We start from the raw sequence: 22,284 nt of genomic DNA, 5'->3' as shown, positions 1-22,284 counted from the left end.
TAGAGTTTAAATGGGGGCGGAGCCATAGGGAGGCGGCCGAGGAAGTGGGGGGAGGGGCGCAATGGAGAGAAGGCGGAGCCAAGTCCGCCGAGGTCTGTCTAGGCAGCCGAGAGCCAGTTATCAGAACTAGCGACGGACGCGAAGGTAAACAACCCCTGCTCCGTAAGTGGGACTGTCCGGAGTGTGGTGGGGCGGGCGAGGAGTGAGCGTGGGGGTCCTCGGCGGAGCCCCAGCATCCTCCCTGGTCTCGGCCTTTGGCCGCCGATCTCCATTTGAACTGGCTGAGCGGGCGAGGGCTTGGAGTCCTAGCAAGACTCGAGTTCGAATTCTGCCTGGGACCCTCAGGTAGCGGTGTGAGCCCGACACTTATTAAGTGCTTGCCACGTAGTCACAGTGCTGCCAAGCTACGGGGATTCAAAGAAGGGAAGAAAGGAACAAGCATTTATTAAGTGCCTACTACGTGCCCGGCCCCATGCTAAGAGCTTTTTCACAATGATTATTTGCTTTGATCCTCACAACAACTGCGCGGGAGGCAGGTACCGTCATGGTCCCCATTTTACGGATGAGGCAACAGGCAGGCAGGGAGCAGTCGAGTGACTTGCCCAGGGACACTGAGCCAGTCCGTTTCCCAGGTCAGATAAAATAACGTTTATATAGCGCCTGTCGTGTGCCAGACGCCGTGCTAAGTAAGCCCTTTACAACGGTTATCTTATTCGATCCTCATGCCTACCCTGCTTTTATCATCCCCAGTTTACAGATGGGGAAACTGAGGCACGCAGAGGGTAAGTGACTTGCCCGGGTTCATCCAGCTAGTCATGGCCAGGGCTGGATTTGAACACACAGCCCCAGTGCTCCCTCCGCCACACTTAGTAGCTGCAGAAGATAGCCCCCGGCCTCGGGAGCTTACCGTCTAACACACAGCTGCGTACAAACAAACTACAGGGAGGATAAACTGGAAACGAGGGGGGAGGCGCCCCCAAAGGGGTCCGGCCTTGGCAGCCCGGGGAGCAGGGGCAGAGCATTCCAGGCGCGGGGGTACTCGTGACAATGGCCAGAGCCCGCAGGCGGGGGAGGCCGGGGTGCTGGGGGTGTGGTGGGGGAGGGCCGGAGAGAAGGTTTACGAAGACGGGAGAGGTGGGGGGCACTGGCAGATGAAGGGCCCTGAATGCCGGAGCGAAGGCTCCGCGGGCTCCTGGAGGTGAGGCGGTGACATTTCGGGAAGATCTCCCCCACAGCCGCCCGCGGGATGGAGTGGGGGGAGACCCGAGGCAGGCCGGCCCCCTGGCAGACCCTGGGCCCCGGGTGAGGCGAGGAGGGCCAGGACCGGAGAGTTGGGGGCAGCGCCAGAGGAGAGGCTGCCAAGGTGAAATCCACAGGCCGGCCGCCGATTTTAGCCCGCTCCCTCCTCTGTACGGTGGGGGGGCATAGTGTCTGGCACTGATATGACCCAGAGTGCCCCGCACGCGCTGTTTGGTTTGACCTTTTGTTTTACCGATGAGGAAGGTGCGCCCGAGACCCACCTGGGTCACAGCTGAGCTAGTGCCCGAGGCAGAATTGGAGCTCAGCGCCCCCTAGCGCCAGGTCCACCACTCGGCTGCCGCTGATACCACCACCTTCCTTACTGGGTCTAGGAATCCAAGAGGGAAGGGACTTTACAGACTTCACAATGCCACATAGAGGCTAGCTCTATTCCTTCCTGAAGACTCTTCTCCTCCTGCTCTCTCGGGATGTGAGCTGCTGCGGAGCCTGGAGCCGGGTTATGGTTCCCCTGTGTCGTACCTCTATCTTATTAGCAGCTGACACAGGGGCCCGCCACTAGCTCTTTGTGATTTGTCTCTGCTCGTTCCAGATTTTGAGAGGGCCATTCTGCTTTTTAGTTCCCCGATTATCTGCGCTGGTGTAAAGTCCCGGGCAAGGGTCATGCTGTGCTTGCTGAATGTTTGGCTAGTAATACTTAACAGCCAAAGGGCCAACCTTTGTACCAGTGGCCTGTTTTGTATGCCAGCTCCTAGGGAAGGTGGAGATTAAGGGATGTTGTCTTTTTTTTTTTCAAGGGGTGGGGGGCAAATGGAGACTTTTTTTCTTTTTTGGATCAAACTTGTCATCTGAAGGGTATAGGAAACTGGAGAAAGGCCCCCTATGTCTATAAAGAAGGCACTTATCTACCCAGTCTGCAATTTAGAGTCTTGGAAAATTGCCTAGGACACTGAGAAGGAATTTGCCCAGGGTCAGGTAAACAAATGAGAAATATAGAAAAGCTTTTGGTTGTGTGAGGGTTGCTGTTTTTGACTAAAATTCAACTTCAAACAGCTAATTAATGTAATACAAGTAATAAGTTATATATTTTTAAAGGTTTGCCTCGATTGTATTGTACAATGGTCTAATACCTACTTTTAAGCAATCAGACTGAACACCTACCATTGAGTAAAACTGTTCTTTTCTATTGAGGAGACAAAAGAATTGTTAACTGATTTTCTTTCTAACCTACCTGTCCCTGATGTAGCCGCAGCATTAACTGCCACCCTCAGAACAACTTATTCAGCATCAGATGCTTGTTCTTGTGAGGAAAACTCATAGTTCCTCAAGTCAAGAAGTCACCTTCTTTGAATTGGGAAAAATGAAAACTGGCACTGAAGAGGCAGGCTCTCAGGGAAGAGATATCACCAAAGAGAAGATGCTGTCCGAGGATTTTTAAATTTAAGTTAGATTACTGTGTTGGTAAGCAAAATGGGCTCCTTAGCACTTAGTTCAACCAAGTGCCCTTGAAGAGTTTGGCTTTTGTTTGCTTTGAGTAATTCAGTGTATTTCATTGAGTCTTACTAAGTGCTAAGCCCCAGGCCCAAACCCCTATTAGGTGTAAAACCTATGTGGGTGTGCATTGGCAACTAAGGTGGGGCCCAAGGTGGGGCTAACTCCAGGGAGGGCCTAGTTTACATGTCTGGGACATCAGAGGCTCTTAGACCACGTGGGTTTAAGTCTCCTCTTTGTGGTGATTTTAGGTCACATGGGTGAGTGGCATGTGTGACTCACCCCTGACGCTGAAAAAGATATAAAACCAGGGGTTGGCTGTCTGTTCTTTGGAGCTCTTACCCACAGCCGTGGTAGCACGTGTGACTCTGGGCCAGCCCTTGTTCCGAGCTCCCAGGCTGAACCTAGATGTTGGTAACTATGAATTGAATTGAGTCTGTCTGTTTGTAATTTGTTGAGGGCTCTCACTCGTGATGGTGTTGATGCAGAGACTCTGGGCAGCTGTAGCTAAGGAGCCCTCCAGCTTGTAAACCCGGATGCTGAGACTTTGTTGAACTCTGGTAACCATGTATTGGAATTTGAATCAGACAAGGTCTGTCTGTTGATGTTTGTAATTTGTTTGTATTTTGCTCTGAAGTTCAGGGTGCTGGTTTTTTTCCCCTGAACTAAGTGAATGATATTTGTATGCTGAATTAAGTAAGCTTGTCAACCCCTTCACCTTGCTTTCCTTATTAAAGCAGATGAAAAGAACCTGTGCTTTGGCAGTGTGCTGGTAGCGTTCTGGTTGTTGGGCTTTCACCCCCACAACAGCTGCTAGCCGGATTGTGGAAACAATTACCAATTACCAGAGATGATTTTTAACAGAACACTATAGAAGGAAGTGCCAAATCTCACACACATACATACACACACACACACACACACACACACTCCGAGTTGGGAGGTGGATTATGGAGGAAGGCTTTTTAGGGAAGTTAACTGTTGACTCAGATTTTGAAAGAAGTGTTGAATTTGGATTGTATTTCACTTTGGGCTCACTTGTGAAAGGCAGCACTGAAGTAACCCCCCCCTCCCATAGGAAGACCATGGTGGCAGCTGGGGGGGGGCCAGTGGATAGTGTGCTGGGCCTGGAATCAGGAAGCCCTGTGTTCACATTTGGCCTCAGATACTTACCACCCATGAGACCCCGAGCGAGTCATTTTATTCTGTCTGCCTCCGTTTCCTCAGCAGTAAAATGGCAATGATAAGAGCACCTGCCTTCCCAGGGTTGTTGTGAGGATCAGGGGAGATCATATTTGTTTAACAAAAGGCACTTAGCACCTGCCTGGCACACAGTAGGTGCTATATAAATGCTTGTTTCTTCCTTCTCTCCCTCCATAGTCATTCACAAGTTTGTCCACATTGTCTCCAAGGCTCTGCAGATACAAAGACAGAGATGAGACAATCCTTCCCCCAAGCATATATTCTTTTGGCAGAGCCTTGGGATAGGCACCAGACTTGAAGTCAGGATGTGGATTCAAATGAAAACCTCTCTGTACTTCGGTTTCCTCATCTGCAAGATAGGCAGACGTGCTGGACTCCAATCTCCTTAATGAGGTCCCTTCAGGCGCTACATTTACGATCCTGCCATCTTCTAAAAGTATGGAGACTGGACCTGTGCCTTCATTAGTATGGGGAATTCACTGATAAGGAAGCTTTCTCTGCCAAAGCAGATTAGCCCATTCTCTGCAGCTCATGTAATGTAGTCTTAAGAGAATTCACTAGGGCAAAAAGGTGACACAGACAGGATGGGTCAGAGGGCTGATGTCCTGGTCTGGAAGCCAGTTCTCTGTCCATTACAGCACACTGCCTCTCACCCTGTCGCTATATACAAAATAAATAAAAGGTAATTGTTTTGGAGGAAGGAGACGACTTGGGAAAGTTCTTTCATGTAACAGATGGTGCTTGATCTGAATTTTGATGGAAACCAGAGTTTCTAAAAAGGCAAAGTGAAGAGGGAATGCGTGACAGCGATGAAGTGTGTAAGGCACAGATAGGAGGGAGCAGATGGAATGCCCCTTGTGAGAAGCAAGGTGGCCAGTTTCCCTGCCGTGAAGAGAGTAAAAGGGAATATTATATAATAAAGCTAGAAAGTGTAGGAGGGGGCCAAGCTGCAAAGGGTGCCAAAGAAAGGAGTTTGTATTTGACCCTAGGGTCAATGGGCAGCCATTAGAGATGATTGGGTAGGGGTGTAATATGGTGAGGCTTATGTTGTAGGAAAATCACTTTGGCAGCTGTGGGATGTATGGTCTGGAGTGAAGAGAGATGAGGCAAGGAGAGGACACTGCAGCAGTCTGGGTAAGAGTGGCTGTGTGAGTAGAGAGAAGGGTATTGTAGAGGTGGCAAGCTGCAGGATTAGATAGGTGAAGTTACGTATCTGGGAGACTAGAAGAATGGATCAGAGGATCATTGATTTAGAACTGAAGTCACAGATCACAACTCTGATTTTAAAGTTAATGAAACTTAGTAACAGGTTAGGTGAATTGCCCAGAGGTACAAAGCTAGTAAGTGTCTGAGGCAGTATATGAACCCAGGTCCTCCTGCCACAGAATAATGGCAGCTAGGTGGTGTGGTGGACGGAGGGCAGGCCTGGAGTCAGGAAGACTCATCTTCCTGAGTTCAAATCTGGCCTCAGACACTTGCTAGCTGTGTGCCCCTGGGCAAGTCACTTAACCCTGTCTGCCTCAGTTTCCTTGTCTGTAAAGCGAGCTGGAAAAGGAAATGGCAAACCACTCTAGTATCTTTTCAAAGACAACCCCAAATGGGGTCCTGAAGACTTGGACACGACTAAAAACAACTCAACGCGTTGCCTTTCCCTTTGGCATAAATAGGGATGTTTGGGAGAAGGCTGGGTGTGCAGGGAAAGACAGAGTTGTTGTGGACGTGTTTAATGTTGAGACGTCTCTGGGACTCTGGAGGAGTGTCTCTGAGACATCAATCAAGTTCAAGCGTCCAATATATAGTTAGTAATGTGGGGCGAAGGGCAGGCAAATATGAAATATGAAGTAGAGAAATGAGGGAGTTCACAATGGATAGGGGTTATGTTCATAGACCAAGAAAGGGTCACTAGGGGAGGCATTGGGAGCTTGAGGAAGTTTACAACAGCCACAAGCTTGAAAGATGGTCAGTCAACCAATAGACACTTATTAAGTGCCTACTGTGTGCCAGACACTGTGCTAAGTGCTTTATTGTTTTTAACCATATCTCATTTGAGCTTCACAACGACCCTGAGAAGGAGGTGCCACTATTGTTCCTATTTCTGGGTATACAAAGAGGCAGAAGAGAGTCCCTGCCCTCAACGATCTTACAAGACAACAGACATCTGTACGAACAGGATAAACAGGAACTAATTAAAAGAGGGAAGGCACTAGAGTTTAGAGGGAGCAGGAAAGGCTTTCTGTAGAAGGTGGGACTTAAAGGAAGCCAGGAAGCAGAGATGAGGAGAAAGAACCTTCCAGACCTGGAGATCAGCCAGGAAAAATGCCCCAAGCCAGGGATGGCATGTGAAATAGCCAGGAGGCCAGTGTCATTAGATCAAAGAATACAAGGCAGCCAGTAACGTGGAAGAAGACTTGAAGATGGTAGAGAGTAGGTTATGAAAGGCTTTGTACACCAGAGGATTTTTTATTTGAACCTGGAGGCAATAGGGAGCCACTGGAATTTATTGTGTAGGGAGGTGAGATAGAACTATGCTTCAGGAAAATCACTTTGGTAGCTGAATGGGGGGTGGATTGGAGGATCACTCAGGCAGTGATGTAGGGATGTCCCAGAGGAGCCAGAAGGAGTGGGATGGAATTGAATCAACCAGATTAAGGGGAGGGAGGAGGTGGTATGTTAATGTTCTAATGCATTTGGTCACCGTGTGTTATCTGGATTTAGAGGGAGCACTTGTCATTCTTGGTTCCCCATCATCTTCCTCTTTTCCCAAAAAAAAACTTCACAAAGGCATCATTTTTTAAGTCACACAGTTACACATCAGGTGAAGTCTAAACGCCATTTTTTCTTCTTTTAATTAGTGATTCTTTATGTTCATTGACAGGTTAGCAGCTGTGTCTGGTATGCTGCGAGTGCTAGTAAATTAGCCTAAAGTACCTTTTTCCCTACAACTTTGTGCATAGCAAAATGGCAAGTGTTGAGAAGTTTTCTTTCCATGTGCCAAGTTTAGAAGAGCTTGTTGGGGGTAAGTATAACAATTGTGGCAACTTTGGGGCTTTAAAATTAATCTAGAAACATGTAATTTTGAAAGCTGTTATTTACATGGGTTTTTTTTTTCCTCTTCAATCATGGGTTCTTAAAGTATTGGAGTAAGTTATGTGAATACGTTATTTCTCCCTTTCAATCAAAAATAACTATTTTGTACTTCAAAAAATAATAAACTTAGCCTTAGCTTGAAGGGACACAGAGCCAGAAATTTTGTCATAATCACAAAGAAAAATAATACAACAAAATCCCACCATTATAGAACATAAGTTTAAACCAAAATACAAGTTTTATTGAGGGAAAGTATCTCTGATAATCACAGCTTCAAATCTATATGATCCAAATCAGAAATTATTTTTCCTTCCCCAGATGAAGTACTTCTCTCATACATATGCCACATTACGTTTGATAAGATTGTGTATGTGGTCACAGCTTCCTATTTGAACACAGTCTTGTAAGCTCATTCTGTTTATACCTTCCTTAGTTTTCACTAATGTTCTCCTTTGATGTCTCTTCATGGTGTGAAAGTGACACTGGGCTCTCAAAAGTTAGTGAAGTACAAGCTTTGGTAGGTTCTACTGAGCTGCAAAGGCCTTGAGGAGAGACAGGTTCGGTGTAACTCTCATTGGAAGACCAGCCCACTAAAGTGTAGAGAAGCAACTCACCAGGTTGACCACTAAGTAATGAATATTTTTGACCACAACACCTCAATGGAATTTAAATCTGACCAGATCACAGCCATTTTGAAATACTGAAGTTTTGCAGGTCCCCTTCCCCTCACCACCCCAGCTCCTACCAGAGGTCTCTGTATAAAGTAGGTACTTAATAAATGTGTGTGGAATTCATTTCAAGGTTCAGGCAATGGCAGTAACTTTATATTTTATTAAATTTCTGCTAGTTAAAATAAGTTTTAAACATATAACAATCCTATTGAGTATCAGTTGGCTGTTTTGTTTAATAATCTTGCTGAATTAATATTGTTATTACAACCTACCCTGATGAAACAGGCTGTTCAGAAACATGTTCAGGTTTCTCTGCCTGATTTGTTTCCATGCTGATAGCTTTCTCAGACTTCCATGTGACCAGAAGTTAAAAAAAAAAAACAACTATTCAGCATTTGCTGTTTGAATGGGCTCTTTCCTCTAGTCTCTATTTGATGTGGCAGAGAGCCAGGAACATACCCAGATTTCCTTCTCAGCATATTGCTCTGCCTTCAGTTTTCTTTTCATATTCTTTTGTCAGTTAACAATATTTATTAAGTACTTAGGTATTGCGCTAAGCTCTGGGAATATAGAGAAAGACAAGACAGTCCCGAGCTCATAATCTTAGAAGGGGCTAATTCTTTCTGTCATCAGTACCCTTTTCCAGGCAATGATAGGAATCTGTGAAGTTTTTTTTCCTGGGTGGTCACAATTTATTTCATAATACAGATATAAATATCTGTATTTACAGCATTTCCTTAATAGAAATTGGCATGCCTTTTTATAGAAAACCTTTCTTTTATCAATCAACTTGGTACACACTAGTGTCTAGCACAGTGTCTTGCACATAGGGGTGCTAAATTGTAGACTAATAGAGATTGGTATAATAAAAATCTTGCTCCAAAGGTATTGTCAATGTTATAAGAAGAAAATATGTATACATTAATAACTGTGATGCAGGAGAGAGTGAGACTAGTACTAGGAAGTCCTGGCAAAGTATTATGACAAATTTAAGGAGTGAATGACCATTCATACCAGGGGTGGGAGGTGATCAGGGGGAGGTATCACCTCAGTTGGGCTCTGAAGGAAGGGAGGCATTTCATCAGAAGGAAATGATTTGATGGGAAATTATCCAGGTGTGCTAGATAATATGAGTAAAGTTACAATAAGAGGAGTGAGCAAAATGAAAATTGGGAAACAGAAGAAGTACTGTGAGTTAAGGCTGGAAAGAGAAGTTAGATCTAGACTATGGATAGCTTTAAATCTGAAGTTCACACTTTATTTAGCTATTAATGTGGTAGGCGGTATGACATCACCAGCTGAGACGATACATTGTGGACTCTTTCCATTGATGTGTAATTATTTTAGATTAACTGTTTTTATTTTTGGAATTTTACTCTGTTTAGAAATGAGATATGATTGTGCCTTTTTACTGCATAGTTCTGAGTATATTAATAATAAATAAGTACCTTTTCCTTTAAGTATTGACAGATTACAAAAAATAAATTTCCTAACTTAGAAAGGACTTTTTATTTTTACTCCTATAAGTTTAGTGGAAAACATGCTATATAGTATGTTTAAGGAAGATTTGACATGTGGTTGCCTATTACTAACTTGTGTTAAATGAATAACTTTTTCCTGTCTACATATTAGTTCTACAGAATGGACTTAAAAATAACTTTGCTGATGTCCAGGTCTCTGTAGTTGATTGCCCTGATCTGACTAAGGAACCATTTACATATCCTGTTAAAGGTAATTCTTTCTTTTCATTGATTCTCTACTTTTTAGTCACAGTTATATTATGTAACCAGCACATGTTTATTTAAATAGTTATCTTCACTTGGACCAATGTAAGAGATACTTTACAATCATGAGAATAATTTTTTTCAAGTTTCATTTTTTAAATATTATTTAATATTACGATCTTGACAAACTTAAACATTTCTATATACAAAGCAGTGTACTTCTCATAATTTTCTCCGAATCTTGTAATTTAAGTTATTTTGTGGTTGCTTTTCTTCCCATTTAATTGTTGTACTCATTGTATATGTATTGTGTATGTTTTCTTGGTTCTGCTTCCCTTACTCTGCATTAGTCCAGGTAATTCTTTCCTGTGACTTTTTTTTATCATGTTTGTCATTTCTTGTATCATACTAGTGTCTCATTAATTCATTGTACCAGATGTTCTATCTCCCACCTTTGTACCTTTGTACAGTCTGTTTCTCCTGCCTGGAATGTTTTCCTTTCTTACCACCACTTCTTGCAATTCTGCTCTCCCTTAAAGGCTCACCTCAAGTGCTGCCATGTGATAGAAGTCCAGTACGCAATACTCTCCTCACTTCCTGACATTTTCTACGTATTTTGTTTCCACTTATCTCCAAATGTATTGTTCCTCCAAGGAGAAGAAGAGGGACTATTTTGTATTTGTGGTTTTTTTCCCACATCACCTAGCATAGGATCTGGCATGTGGGCCATTTGATGGGCAGCTAGATGGCAAGATGAATAGAGGTAGGGCCTCAAGTCAGGAGGACTCATATTCCTGAGTCCAGATGTGGCTTCAGACATTTACTAGCTGTGGATTCTGGGCAAGACACTTAACCCTGTTTGTCTTGGTTTCATCATCTGCAAAATGAGCTGGAGAAGGAAATGGCAAACCATTCCAGTGTCTTTGCCAAGAATACCCCAATGGGGTCACAAAGGGTTAGACATGATTGAAATGACTGAACAACACAAGGCATTTGATAAATAATGCTTACTGAATTGAATTGACTAGGAGAGATAACTTTATTTTCTTCATCTCTATGAAACTTGCAGGATTGTCTTTTCCCAAAGGGTTGGTTTTCCACCTTTTTTTTTTTTTGGTTTGATATTTAAAGGGAAACCTTTCTTCTTCCAATAGCTACCATGTGGCTAACCTTGTTATTGCTTAAAACTTAAATACAATTACATTTATCTTGAGCAGCTAAGGTTGTTCCTAATAACCTGAAACTAACAAACAACGCTGGGTAGTACATTAGTAAGAGTACTTTAGTAAAAATGATTACAGATTTAAAGATGGAAGGGATCTTGAAGTCATCCCCATCAGGGGTGGGGAACCTGTGGCCTCGATGCCACATGTGCCCTTCTAGGTCCTCAAGTGCGGCCCTTTGACGGAATCCAAACTTCACAGAACAAATCCCTTTAATAAAGGGATTTGTTCTGTGAAGTTTGGATTCCGTCAAAGGGCCGCACTCGAGGACCTAGAGCCTCAAGACCACGGGTTCCACATCCCTGATTGAACCCTGTAAATTTCACAGTTGAGAAAATTGAGAAGTTAAATGATTTGCCTAAGGTCACACAGTTAAGTGGCAGAACTAGAATTTGAACCTTGACCCTCTTGACTCCAAACGCAGCACTCCTGCAACTAATTGCTAAAATAGTTATATCCTTATCAAAACAAAATATTTGTAAACAAAAATGTTAAGCAAAAAACTTAAAGGTTTTCAAAAGAGATATAAAATGATTTCATCATAGATTCATTCATTCTCAGCTTAGACCTTGATGTGTCTCTCTTCCAGTAGCCATATTCATTCATCTAAGCTGAGTGAAAGAGGAATTGCTGGGTATGGGGAGCAAGAACAATACATTTCATTGTCATTGCTATGGCCCCTTTATGCCTTTTTTGAAATCCTTTGCAAAGATGTAAATGAAACACTCTTAATAAAATAAATTAGTGCATCTTCTCTGTCATTTTGCACTTTGGTATAAATGGCAAGAAAGACATAATAAGTTTGGGCTAGTTTTTAAAAAATTGACCTGTGTCCTTACAGGAATCTGTGGGAAACCTAGAATTGCAGAAGTAGGTGGGGTACCTTACCTCATGCCTCTTGTGAACAAAAAAAAGGTGAGTATTTTGCTTTTAACCACACATGTATTGTACAAGTCAAGGTCACTGAGCACAGGGATGAGGATGTGTCATGGAATGGGGGATTAGAATTGGGAACAGAAAGGTGTAAGTAACATTGTTATCTGTGTTTTTCTTAGGTTTATGATATGAATGTTGTTGCAAAGGAAATTGAGCTCCCTGGAGCTTTCATTCTTGGAGCAGGAGCAGCCCCATTTCAGACTCTTGGGATCAATGCCGAGGTCTTTTATATTTTAGGTTGCCTTTTCCCTATCTCCACTGCCTCATAGGAGAATGTAAGGACTGTGTGTCTATATATGTTTAGTTAGCTGCAGGCTATTTGATGTTCCATGACCGTTATATACCCGGGTGTCTCTGGCCTTCAGTTTCAGAAATTCGCAGGGTACGTAAATTCAGTTATAAATGGGTCCAAGGGCCTATTCTGGCCGTGCCTAAGGTTTGGTTTAGTACATTCAGGTTGTAAGAAATCATGCTTAAGAAACTTCAGTTGACTTGTGCATGGAAATAATCCTTTCTCCTTCCTTTCTTTTGGCTCCCAAATCATCTTTTGATTAGAAGATGTTACAAGGCACAAATGGTTTATGCTATTTCAAAAGGGGAAGTGTCATTTATTTAACTACTGAGAAGTATACCCATTGTAGTTTGGTGGAGAAACACCTAGACTTTTAAATCTGAAGGCATGAATTGTAGTCACAGCTCTGCCGTTTACTTACTGTGTAGGAATCACTTTACCACAATTTCCTCATCTGTGAAATGGGGATAATCTTTTAACCCAAAGAAATGTTGAAAAAATAAAATGAGATGATGTATGTAAAGAGCTTGATTACCATAATGCATTACAGAAATATTAATAGTAGTTGTTTTGTTGTCGTTGATACTCATATATTTTTGCTATCACATCATTGTCATCACAGTGTCAATATGTATTTCTCAGTACTTCTTGACTTTCTTATGATCAGAGGGCAGATTTCTCTCTAATATATACTTTCTCCCAACCCATTCTAGATATGGGTGTTAATGATTTATTTTCTCTTTTAAATCTAAGATTTTGTCCTCATGCTTAAGAAATGGTAAAATGTCCTAAGTAGACTTCTAAAAGAAGAAGCTACAAATGCAGTAAGACAAAGGACTACTTAACCCTAAAGATCCTAGGATCACTGATCTAGAACTGGATAGGATTTTTTTAAATTAGCATTTGTTTATCATGCTACTTTTCATGGCTTATTAAAAGTGAAATTTTTCAAGGAATTCTATTAGGTAGAGTTTTTTTGCTTTTTGGGGTCTTCATATTGAATTATTTAAGCCTGTTATAAATGAATGTTTTTATGTTACTCAAGATAATTTATGTTGTCCTCATAGCTGTAATGTGCTATATAAATGCCAGCTGCTGTTACTGATGTTATTATTTATGTCAGTACGCTTCTAATATAATGGCATCAATTTTGTCTTGGTACTAAAAGCATTTTCCTTGAATAGAAATACCATAATTGAATAATGATTTTTTTGTGCTTTTCTTCCCAGTTTATGCCAATTGTCCAGACTAAAAGTGATCACAAGCCTGCTGTGAATGGAAGCTATTTTGCCCAGATTAACCCTGTAGATGGAGGGTGCCTGCTAGAGAAATATAGTGATAAGTACAGTGACTTTGGATTCGCATTACTGGCTAACCTCTTTGCCAGTGAAGGCCAGCCTGGCAAGGTAAACATTCAAGAAAAAACAGCATTTTCCTTATTAATAAAAAGCCCTGAACTTAACATTTTTTTGGTCTAAACTTTTAAATGAGTATTTGAAGTTGCCTAAGAAATGGAAAACAGTTATAAAAATGAGGTCTTATAAAATACATAATATTCTAGACTTCTAGGATAATACTACATTCAGAGAGGAAGTCTTTGGCTTTAAGGGTAAGGATTATTATACTTTCTGCACAGTAGCTTTTTTCCTTTAAACCAAAGGCCAACAGGGCATTATTTTGAGAAATGTAGTTGGTTTGTTAGAACCAACCAAGCTGCTAAGGAAAATATTACTCAGCTATTACTTTCATAGCTCCATAGCCATTCATTCGTCTGCCTCTTATGATTCATATACTAGTATTGATGGAGAAGTAGCAAAGGGCTATGTCACAGAGAAGGTGGGTAAACTGAAGCAGCTCTCACCTTCAATTCCTATCAGTCTCCAGAAAGTAAGTTTCAATATTGCTAGTAGTTGAATAGAACACCAAATAGCTTGAAAAGTGGGGGCCTAAGATTGTAGAGCTAGGTCATGACTCATTTATCGCACTTAGGCTCACTTAAGTGCAGAGTGTTGTTTTATGCCGGGATTCACTGGACAGTTTGGAGTAACCATCAATTCATGGCTGAATCCTGAGCTGAAGCAAATCTAATAACAAAAGCATTTAAGCAACTCCTAGTCTCAAAAGTACATTGCTATCTGTTTCTTAAAGTTTTTCCTAGCAGTGTTAAAGGGCAGGCTGAAGAGTGACTGAAAGCTTCCACTTGGATTCAGTAATCATCAGCATGGTCCAGATGGAACATGGGTTCAAGTCCACAGACCAAGAGCAGGAAGAGACCTCAGAGGACATGTAGTCTCCTCTTTTTTAGAGATAAAGATACTGAGGCTATCAAGCTACTACATTTCTATAAGCCTCAGTTTCCTTATCTGTAAAATGAGGCTTCATAGCTGTCCCGTGTGGCTCTCTTTTCTCTCTTTACGACGACTGAAGCTCTGCCTCACTGTTCCCATGTTTGTGTAGCCATTGATGGCCATTCTTCTCTACTTATATCTTCCATTGTACTCCCCCACTAATCAGAGTCCTTTGTAAGTGACATCACTAAGCTATTATCTCATGTACAGATCAAATATTGTGGGAGGCATAATCCAGATGGGACAGACCTTTAAAAAGAAAATCAAATGGGTGAACACATGACTATATTAAACTGAATGATATTTCATTTCTCTAATATTCTTGTTTATTATCATGCCATTTATGACCCTGTCACAGTTCTAATCATTTATTTTTCTAGCAGTGAGATTATACCATAATATAAATACACTATGAAAATAATCGAGTAACATGTTTTCCTTAGCACTATGTCTCCTAAAGATATAATGCTCAAACTACATATGCTTGAGACCAAATATAGGTAGCTATATTAAACTTAACGTGATTTTTCATCTTGTCTATGAACTTATAGCTTTTGACAATTACTGATATGTGTATTCATGTACCATAGGTCATTGAAGTAAAAGCCAAAGGAAGGACTGGAAAGCATAATTTTGTGACTTGTATGAGAGAAACGCTTAAAAAACATTATGGAGATAAACCCATAGGGATGGGAGGAACATTTATTGTTCAGAAAGGAAAAATAAAGGTTCATATCATGGTAAGCTTTTCTTTTTTTTATTGTTGTGGGTTGTTTTTTGTTTTTTAAATTTGAAGCACTTTTGAGGTTCTCTGATGTTTACTTTGTAAATCTTGGATACTAAGACACCCCCAACCATTTTTTAATTATCTAAATTTCATTAGTGATAATGATAAGTTGTGCCATTGAGAGTTAATAGTTAACAGATTTTATCTCAAGTTCCTACTACAGTATGAACATCTTAAAGACTCGTACCATATAAAGGTCATATTTGGAAATGCAGAGCAATGATACCTGACTTTCTTTCTGATGCAGTCTAAGTCAGAAAAATTTAAATGCATTTTTCCTTCCCTTTGGGCAGTGTAATAAAGTTAAGTCACTCATGCCTCGGTACTTGTATGCCATGTGCTAGGCTTTCATTAAATGTAGGTTTGTTTTCCAAAACATTGATTGTCTGATTATTATTATTATTATCATTGCTAAAAGAAAAGTGTAAGGATTTATAGCACAAAATATATTAACCTTTTAGTTCAGGAGGTTCAAAGGGTTGCTTTCCTGATGATCTTCCATCAGTAGAGATAAAAAAAAAAGTAAGGTAGGTAGGGCAGCTAGGTGGCGCAGTGAGTAGAGCACCAGCCCTGGAGTCAGGAGGACCTGAGTTCAAATGTGTCCTCAGACACTTGGCATACTTACTAGTTGTATGACCTTGGGGAAGTTACTTAACCCCAATTGCCTTCCTTCCCCCTTGCAAAAAAAAAAAAAGTCAGGTAGGAGCAATGACTTGGATGAAGTGTTGTTCTTGGATTGAGGAAAACTTGAGTTTAAGTGTCTTCCCTCAGACATTTACATAGCCCTGTGACCCTGAACAAGTAATTTAAATTCTTTCAACCTTACTGTACTTATCAACAAAATGGGGATAATAATAGGCCCTACCTCACATGGTTGTGAGGACAAAAAAAAGACATCATACAGAAAGATGTTAGCAAACCCTAACGTGTGATATAATTGCTAGCTGTTATTAATATTACTGATTGGGTTTTTCATCACAAAAGCAGTTTGAACATTATTATCACCATTTTATTGCTGAGAAAGCTAGAAAACAAATCAAATTATTTCACCATGGTCATTCAGAAACCATCAGGATGACCTTGGGTCTGTGCAGAGCTGAGACCAAATAGTGGCTCTCTGATATGGTGGATTTATGTAGGTTGTGTCCCCTCACATTAGAGCACAAGCATATTGAAGACATGGGGCTGTTTTTGCTTTTTCTTTGCATCCCCTGTGCTCAACACAATGCCTGGCCCAAAGTCATCACTTACAAATGCTTTTTGATTGGTTGACAGAAATCAACTAAAGTAAGGCTGAATTTAGGGGGTAGGAAGAAACAAGAGAGCATTAACTGTAATATGTAATAATACATACATTTATCCAAAATGTGCCTCCAAAACCATGAGAAAAACCTGGTGTCTTCTTCATCCGATAGTATTTTAGCATAACAGCTTGAAGGGACCTTAAAGGCCATTTAGTCCATATCCTTCATTTCACAGATAAGGAATATAAAACTCATGGAGACTAAGTGACTCGTCCAACTTTGCACAAGTAGGATCTGAAGTGGTATTTGAACCTAGGTTATATAATGCTCAAACTACACATACTTGAGACCAAATATAGATAGCTGTATAGCTACAGGGCCAGTGCTTGTTCTACTATATTATGTTGCATTTGTTCTCCCTCCTCATTCCCATCTTCTGGCTTCCCTGGTTTCCTTCAAGTCCCACCTAAAATCTCTCTCTCTACAGGATGTCTTTCCTAATCCCCCTTAATTTTAGTGCCTTCCTGCTGTTGATCATCTCCACTTTATCCTGTATATACCTTGAACATAGTTGCTTACATATTTTCTTTCCCATTAAACTGAGCTTCTCGAGGGCAGGAACCGTCTTTTCCAACTAGGTGTTACAATGGATAGAGCCTGTCTGTGTATCCCCAGCACTTAGCGCAGCTCTTGGCACAGAGTAGGTGCTTAATAAATGTTTATTGACTGGCTGACTGGCTAAACTGTGTGTAGTTATAAAATATTAAAGGTAAAAAAAATGACTTGGATAAAAATTTTAGAGTCAACTTTAAGACACCACCAACAACATTTAATATGTTTATATTGTTAATTTTTTGTTTTAGCCCCCAGAATTTTCGTCTAGCCCACTGACCTCTGATGAGGATGTGAATAATTGGTTGCATTTTTTTGAAATCGAGGCACCTTTGGTTTGTCAGCCAGTTTTCGTTTCTCGAGATCCAGTAAGTTTGTCACTTTCTTTTTTTTAAATAAGATTTTTTTTTTACAATTTGTGTTTTTTTAAATATGTTTTAAGTTAGCTTAAATTACTTTAACAATTTAAAATTGCACAATTCTTTTGCCAGTCTAAAAAGAGCAAAGAATTAATCAGAAAGACACACCACTGCAATATTAATTCCATTTGGTTACTTTTTCAGATCTGTACAGCAGAATAGCAAAGAATTCCTCAGTCCATACCATACAGTAATCCTGATCATGCCATTCTGTGCATAGTAGGGCAGAAAGCGTCTTGCCAAGAGGCTTTGGGAATGACAGCTAGAAGGACTATGCACAGTGAACTGTGTCTACCTAATCAAGGATATTGGGGGACAGAAAAAAGCCTAGTTCCCTTTCTTCTCCAGTGTTTTTTGTACAAAATGTTACAGTAATTTTTTTTCTTTATATATTTACAAATTGTGCACAAATAGAAAACGGTTGCAAATTACAATTAGGCTTGGCAGTCTGATAAGTTCTTTCCTTTGCCCACCTTCCTGGCCCCAGTGGGGGGTGGGGAGCAGGGCGAATCTCCAGAGGCCAAAATTGTGGCTGTTGTCCTGTACCTAACTTCCTCAGTTTGGTTTCTTACTGATCAACAGATGAAGTCCTTGATGGTGTGTACAATAGGTCTACTTTTTAAAGAATCAGGCTGTACACATTAACACTAGACACACAGACTTAAGGAGCTTAGGAGCAACAGATTTTAAAAGTAAAACAAATTATCTTTCTTGAGCAGGCAATACAGCTCTGCTTAAAATGCTATTGTTCTCATGAAACAGGAATAGCCACAGTTTTGGGGGTGGGGGAGGGAAGGAAGGGGAGAAGGAAGTATTTTGATTTTATTAAGACCCTTCCCTAGTTTGTGGGATGTTTTTAATTTTTTTTAAGTTTGAAATCACATTAGGGAGTTATAAAAGCTATTGACTTGTGGCTTCAAAAAAATCCCTGCTTTCCATAGAGATGAGATCATGTTTCTTTAAAGTGACCACAGTATGCCCCCCAAAATGACTTACTGGGGTAGGACAACATTTTGTATTCTGACGTGAAGCAAGTCTTAAAATAAGATTTAACCAGAATTGTGATAAGTAATTTGTTTCATGGGTTTCTATGGCCAATGAATTTTATCAGATGGTGACCAGCCTTCTTGTGAGGACTTTCTTTGTACATTAGCTTTTCTTTAGAAAGCAGATATAATCTGTCACTTTAAAAGAATAGGAAGATCTAGGAATATATTTGGGAGCAGGAAAGGAGCCAGAAGAGAAGGAGAAAATGCAGAATGCTTCACAAATTTGCTGAAAACATAGAGCCCCCAAAATGCTAACTTTCAATTTTGTATACTAAATATATTCTCCAAGAGGTTATATTTTGCTAGCATAACCTTCGAGAACACTAGGTCACTGCCGTCCCACGATAAGATATCAAGTATAACTTTTTGGATTTAACTAATAATTAAACATAGAAAATGCTTAGGGGTCCTCAGTCCTTTGTGGCCCCCTTCTTCTTTACAGTGGCAGTGACAAAATAGTTGAAAAGGGGATGGAGGTCGCTAAGAGTTGCACATGTTTTAGCCCATAAACATGAATTTAACTGATGGTATTCTGAATGTCAGATTCTTGTCCAGAGATCAATGTATATACTACTAGAGATACTGAATTATATCAACAGTAACATCTTGCAATGAAAGTAGAAGACAAAAGAAAGTTGCAGCTAAATAGAATGAAGACTCACAGATTCTCTTTGTAAAAGCAAATGGAGTTGGCAGAGTTGGTTTTATCTGTCTAAAGACAAGAAATATCTTTTCACAGAGTAAGCATTTGTAAAGAGTGAAGATAATTGCACCTTACGTGCTCTCTATTGCAGAGGAGGGGGAAAAACTATGAGGAGTTTGATTAGACACTCCAAATTAAGTAACATATATTCAGAAAGTGGCCATAATAGGGAACAGTGAGAAATGTGTTGGAATATTTGACTAAGGAATTAAAAAAAAAAAGATGCCAAAGACCTTACTGTCTATACAGGGAAGTCTAAGTGGATGAAGTTAGACTACCTGTTGTCTAGAGACACTTCCATCACATATCTGGAACAGATCCTTCAGATGGGTAATCAACTAGCCCCAAAATTGAATATTAGGAGAATGGGCTGGATTTTATTTGGAATATCGTAGTACTTTTAAACCATCTTTTAAAAATCAATATTCATCCATTGCTACTATATGACTGTAAAGCATATGGCTGTGAAGTTTCCAAATAATTAAAGGAACAAGTTGCCCAGAGGGCAATGGAGACACATATAGTAGCCATGACTAGGCTATACAAGAATTATGCAAGTGAATCAGCATTAAAGATAATATTAGGGAGCTATGAAAGGGCTAGAGTCCTAGAAGGGAATCTAGCAGGCCAAGATGAGCTCATTATACAACTGTATATCGAGATAAGACCATTATATAACTAATGGATAGCCTACATGTTCCATTTGCACCCATACAATGTTGACAGATCTAGAGGAAGTCCCCTAACATATTTTGTGGATCCTCTATGAAGGATTTATTGGAAGACATAGACAAGACTTGTATTGGATAGAAAGGTCTGGATAGACTGTGATTGGTACCATTGGAAGGATTATTCACTTTGATGAGATCACAGATCCATTGAAGTATCAAAGTAAATGACAAGGATTTATATCTAGCATATTTTAACTTGGGGGTGTGTTTTTATTAAATATATGAATTAGCTTTGGAGAAGTGATTAAAGATGTTTGGAAGAGGTATTAAGCCTCAGAAAACTCAAAATGGGCTATGGGGCTACTGTTCTATTCCATATCACTAGTGATAGGGAAGTTTGTAGCATTTGGTAAAATGTTCAATAACCACTCTAAAATGAGTTGGCTGGCAGTTTCTGTTCTATTTTCAAGAACATAATTCACCCCCTCCAGAAAAGTTTTACAGTGTTTTCCAGAGAAAAATTTGCCCTGCTTATTTGATGTCTGCACTGATTCTCCTATATAGCCAAATTAGAAAACTAACTTTCTCTTGTTAAAGAACTAAAGTGGTCTTATATTTAAAGGTTCCTTCAAGTATACAAAAATTAGCATAGTGATCTTTTGGCTTTAGATTCTGTACAAAAGCTTGGTATAATTAACATTTTAATATGTGATTTATTTTTCTAGGGGTTTGATTTGCGATTAGAGCATACTCATTGTTTTAGTCATCATGGAGAAGGAGGACACTATCACTATGACACCACTCCAGATACAGTAGAGTATCTTGGGTATTTCCTACCTGCAGAGGTTCTCTATCGGATTGATAAACCAAGGGAAACTCACACACTTGGGCGAGATTAATTAAATCAGGAAATATTTTGCCGGGAAGGAGAGTAAATTATGTTTTAAAATTTACAAATCTTTTATCAAGTCTATAAATAAGTGTTGCTCTGCAATGCAATCCAAGAAAAATTGATCCGTGAGCACCTCATTTTCCTATGCAATGAAAGGATATGTTAATCTCTTTTACTTTACTGTTTAACTTCCATTAAGAACTCTTCTAAGTAAAATTAAAGGGAGTAAAGATTTGTTGTTGGGAAATTCAGTTAATTTTTGTTGATGGTACTGTAATTAATACGGTCATAACCATATGCTTAGAATTTATCTACATCAAGAATCTTGTGGATTTCTGTTGGCTAAAAATGATTTGGAATATTGTGTATCTCAAAAATGCTTTTACATCTCTTCCCTCATTTAATTGTTTATTAAATTAAATGTCTGCAGGTATTAGAAATCAAGTCCCTCCAGCACCTGGTATAGTGCCTTGAATAGAGCAGGTACATAGTAAATGTTCGTTGAATTAAATTGAGGATTCAATTCTTTTAAAGAAATAGAATATGAAAGCACACTATACATATATACATATAAATATACACACACATATATGAATACATACATATACATATGTGTGTATATATGTGTCTATGTGTGTATACATACATATATATGCATATATATTTACTTGCAGGAGAGACTCAAGCAGTCTCTCAAACTATTTTCTATTCAAAGTTCATAACCAGCAGTTTCTATGTTTACTGTGAATCTAGTTGTGTTTGTTTTCATTTAGAAAGCAATTTGCACCCTGTGAGCATATTTGCTCCCCTACCCAAAAGGAAGAAAAGATAAACAGAACACTGAAATGTTAACAACTTATATTGTAGATGTAAATGTTGCCAAACTAAATTGATGAGCCTCACAAATAAATTTAATTTAATTCAACAGGCATTTCTTAAGCATTCTCCTTTGTGTCACGTTCTGAGCCAGGCACTGAGAATACAAAGACACAAAGCAATCCCTACCTTCTAAAAATGTGTTATTCTATCCAGTAAGATAAAATACAATTATTGGTTTTTAATGGCTGCAGTTGTAATCTGCTGCATTTCTTCCAAAATCCAAGATTAACCAGGAATTACTTTGTCTGGATTTAACAAATTATTCAGCAATATCCAGCTACAACCTCTAACATGATAATTGGTACATAGTACTTTGTAATTGGTTTGTCCATTTTTATAATCTTTAAGATATCTAATGATTATAAATTTTTGAATAGGATTATTAATCATCTATATTTGAAACAAAATGAATAAAGTATTTTAAATCAGTAATGTATCTTTTTCATTTGTCACAGTTTTCACTTCAGTGAAATGACTACGTTTCACAGATAACACACTGGAGGCAGTGGAGGTTTCAGACTCCAGCCTCTAACAGGTTCACTCTTGATCTGATCAGTCAGGAAAGACAGCTTCAAAGGGGTTAATAATAAGCTTCATTCTAGTCCAGTCTTCTCTAACACAGTATTGCCGATAATGGAAGCACCACAAACTCCTACAGCATTCCCTAACCACCCTTCTTGCAGGGGGCGGCAAGAAGGGTGGGGGGCCACTACCCCTAAATCTCAATGGGGTCAGTTGAGACAGGCACAACCTTGTGCATTCCCCTAAATCCCCTCAAGCATCAAGTGGGGCCAGT

At 40.0% G+C, this 22,284-nt stretch overlaps 1 protein-coding gene across 5 annotated transcripts; it reads left to right on the top strand.

Annotated features, from left to right (window-relative positions):
- Positions 1-38: 38 nt before the first annotated feature.
- On the top strand, positions 39-21,920 carry C2H11orf54 (chromosome 2 C11orf54 homolog). Of its 5 annotated transcripts, none has more exons than XM_036743938.1 (9): positions 39-144; positions 6,827-6,967; positions 9,342-9,440; positions 11,498-11,571; positions 11,712-11,813; positions 13,114-13,290; positions 14,823-14,972; positions 17,127-17,243; positions 20,443-21,920. In XM_036743938.1, exons 2-9 carry the CDS (start codon positions 6,910-6,912, stop codon positions 20,614-20,616), a joined length of 951 nt encoding a protein of 316 aa, XP_036599833.1. In that variant the 5' UTR covers positions 39-144; positions 6,827-6,909; the 3' UTR covers positions 20,617-21,920. The 5 variants fall into 5 exon arrangements, with proteins under 5 accessions (XP_036599833.1, XP_036599834.1, XP_036599835.1 ...); XM_036743939.1 differs by lacking the exon at positions 39-144 and adding an exon at positions 184-345; XM_036743940.1 differs by lacking the exon at positions 39-144 and adding an exon at positions 422-536.
- The last annotated feature ends 364 nt before the right edge of the window (positions 21,921-22,284 follow it).

Source organism: Trichosurus vulpecula, chromosome 2 (genome assembly GCF_011100635.1).
Source record: "Trichosurus vulpecula isolate mTriVul1 chromosome 2, mTriVul1.pri, whole genome shotgun sequence".
Taxonomy (NCBI): Eukaryota; Metazoa; Chordata; class Mammalia; order Diprotodontia; family Phalangeridae; genus Trichosurus; species Trichosurus vulpecula.
The sequence above is the reverse complement of the archived record's forward strand: the minus strand, read 5'-3'. Positions and strand labels throughout refer to the sequence as shown.

Coding starts and splice junctions, on each gene's coding strand:
- C2H11orf54 (XM_036743938.1), top strand. CDS start 6,910: ATGGCAAGTGTTGAGAAGTTTTCTTTCCATGTGCCAAGTTTAGAAGAG. Junction 13,291..14,822: donor GTGAAGGCCAGCCTGGCAAG/GTAAACATTCAA, acceptor CATGTACCATAG/GTCATTGAAGTAAAAGCCAA. Junction 17,244..20,442: donor TTTTCGTTTCTCGAGATCCA/GTAAGTTTGTCA, acceptor TTATTTTTCTAG/GGGTTTGATTTGCGATTAGA.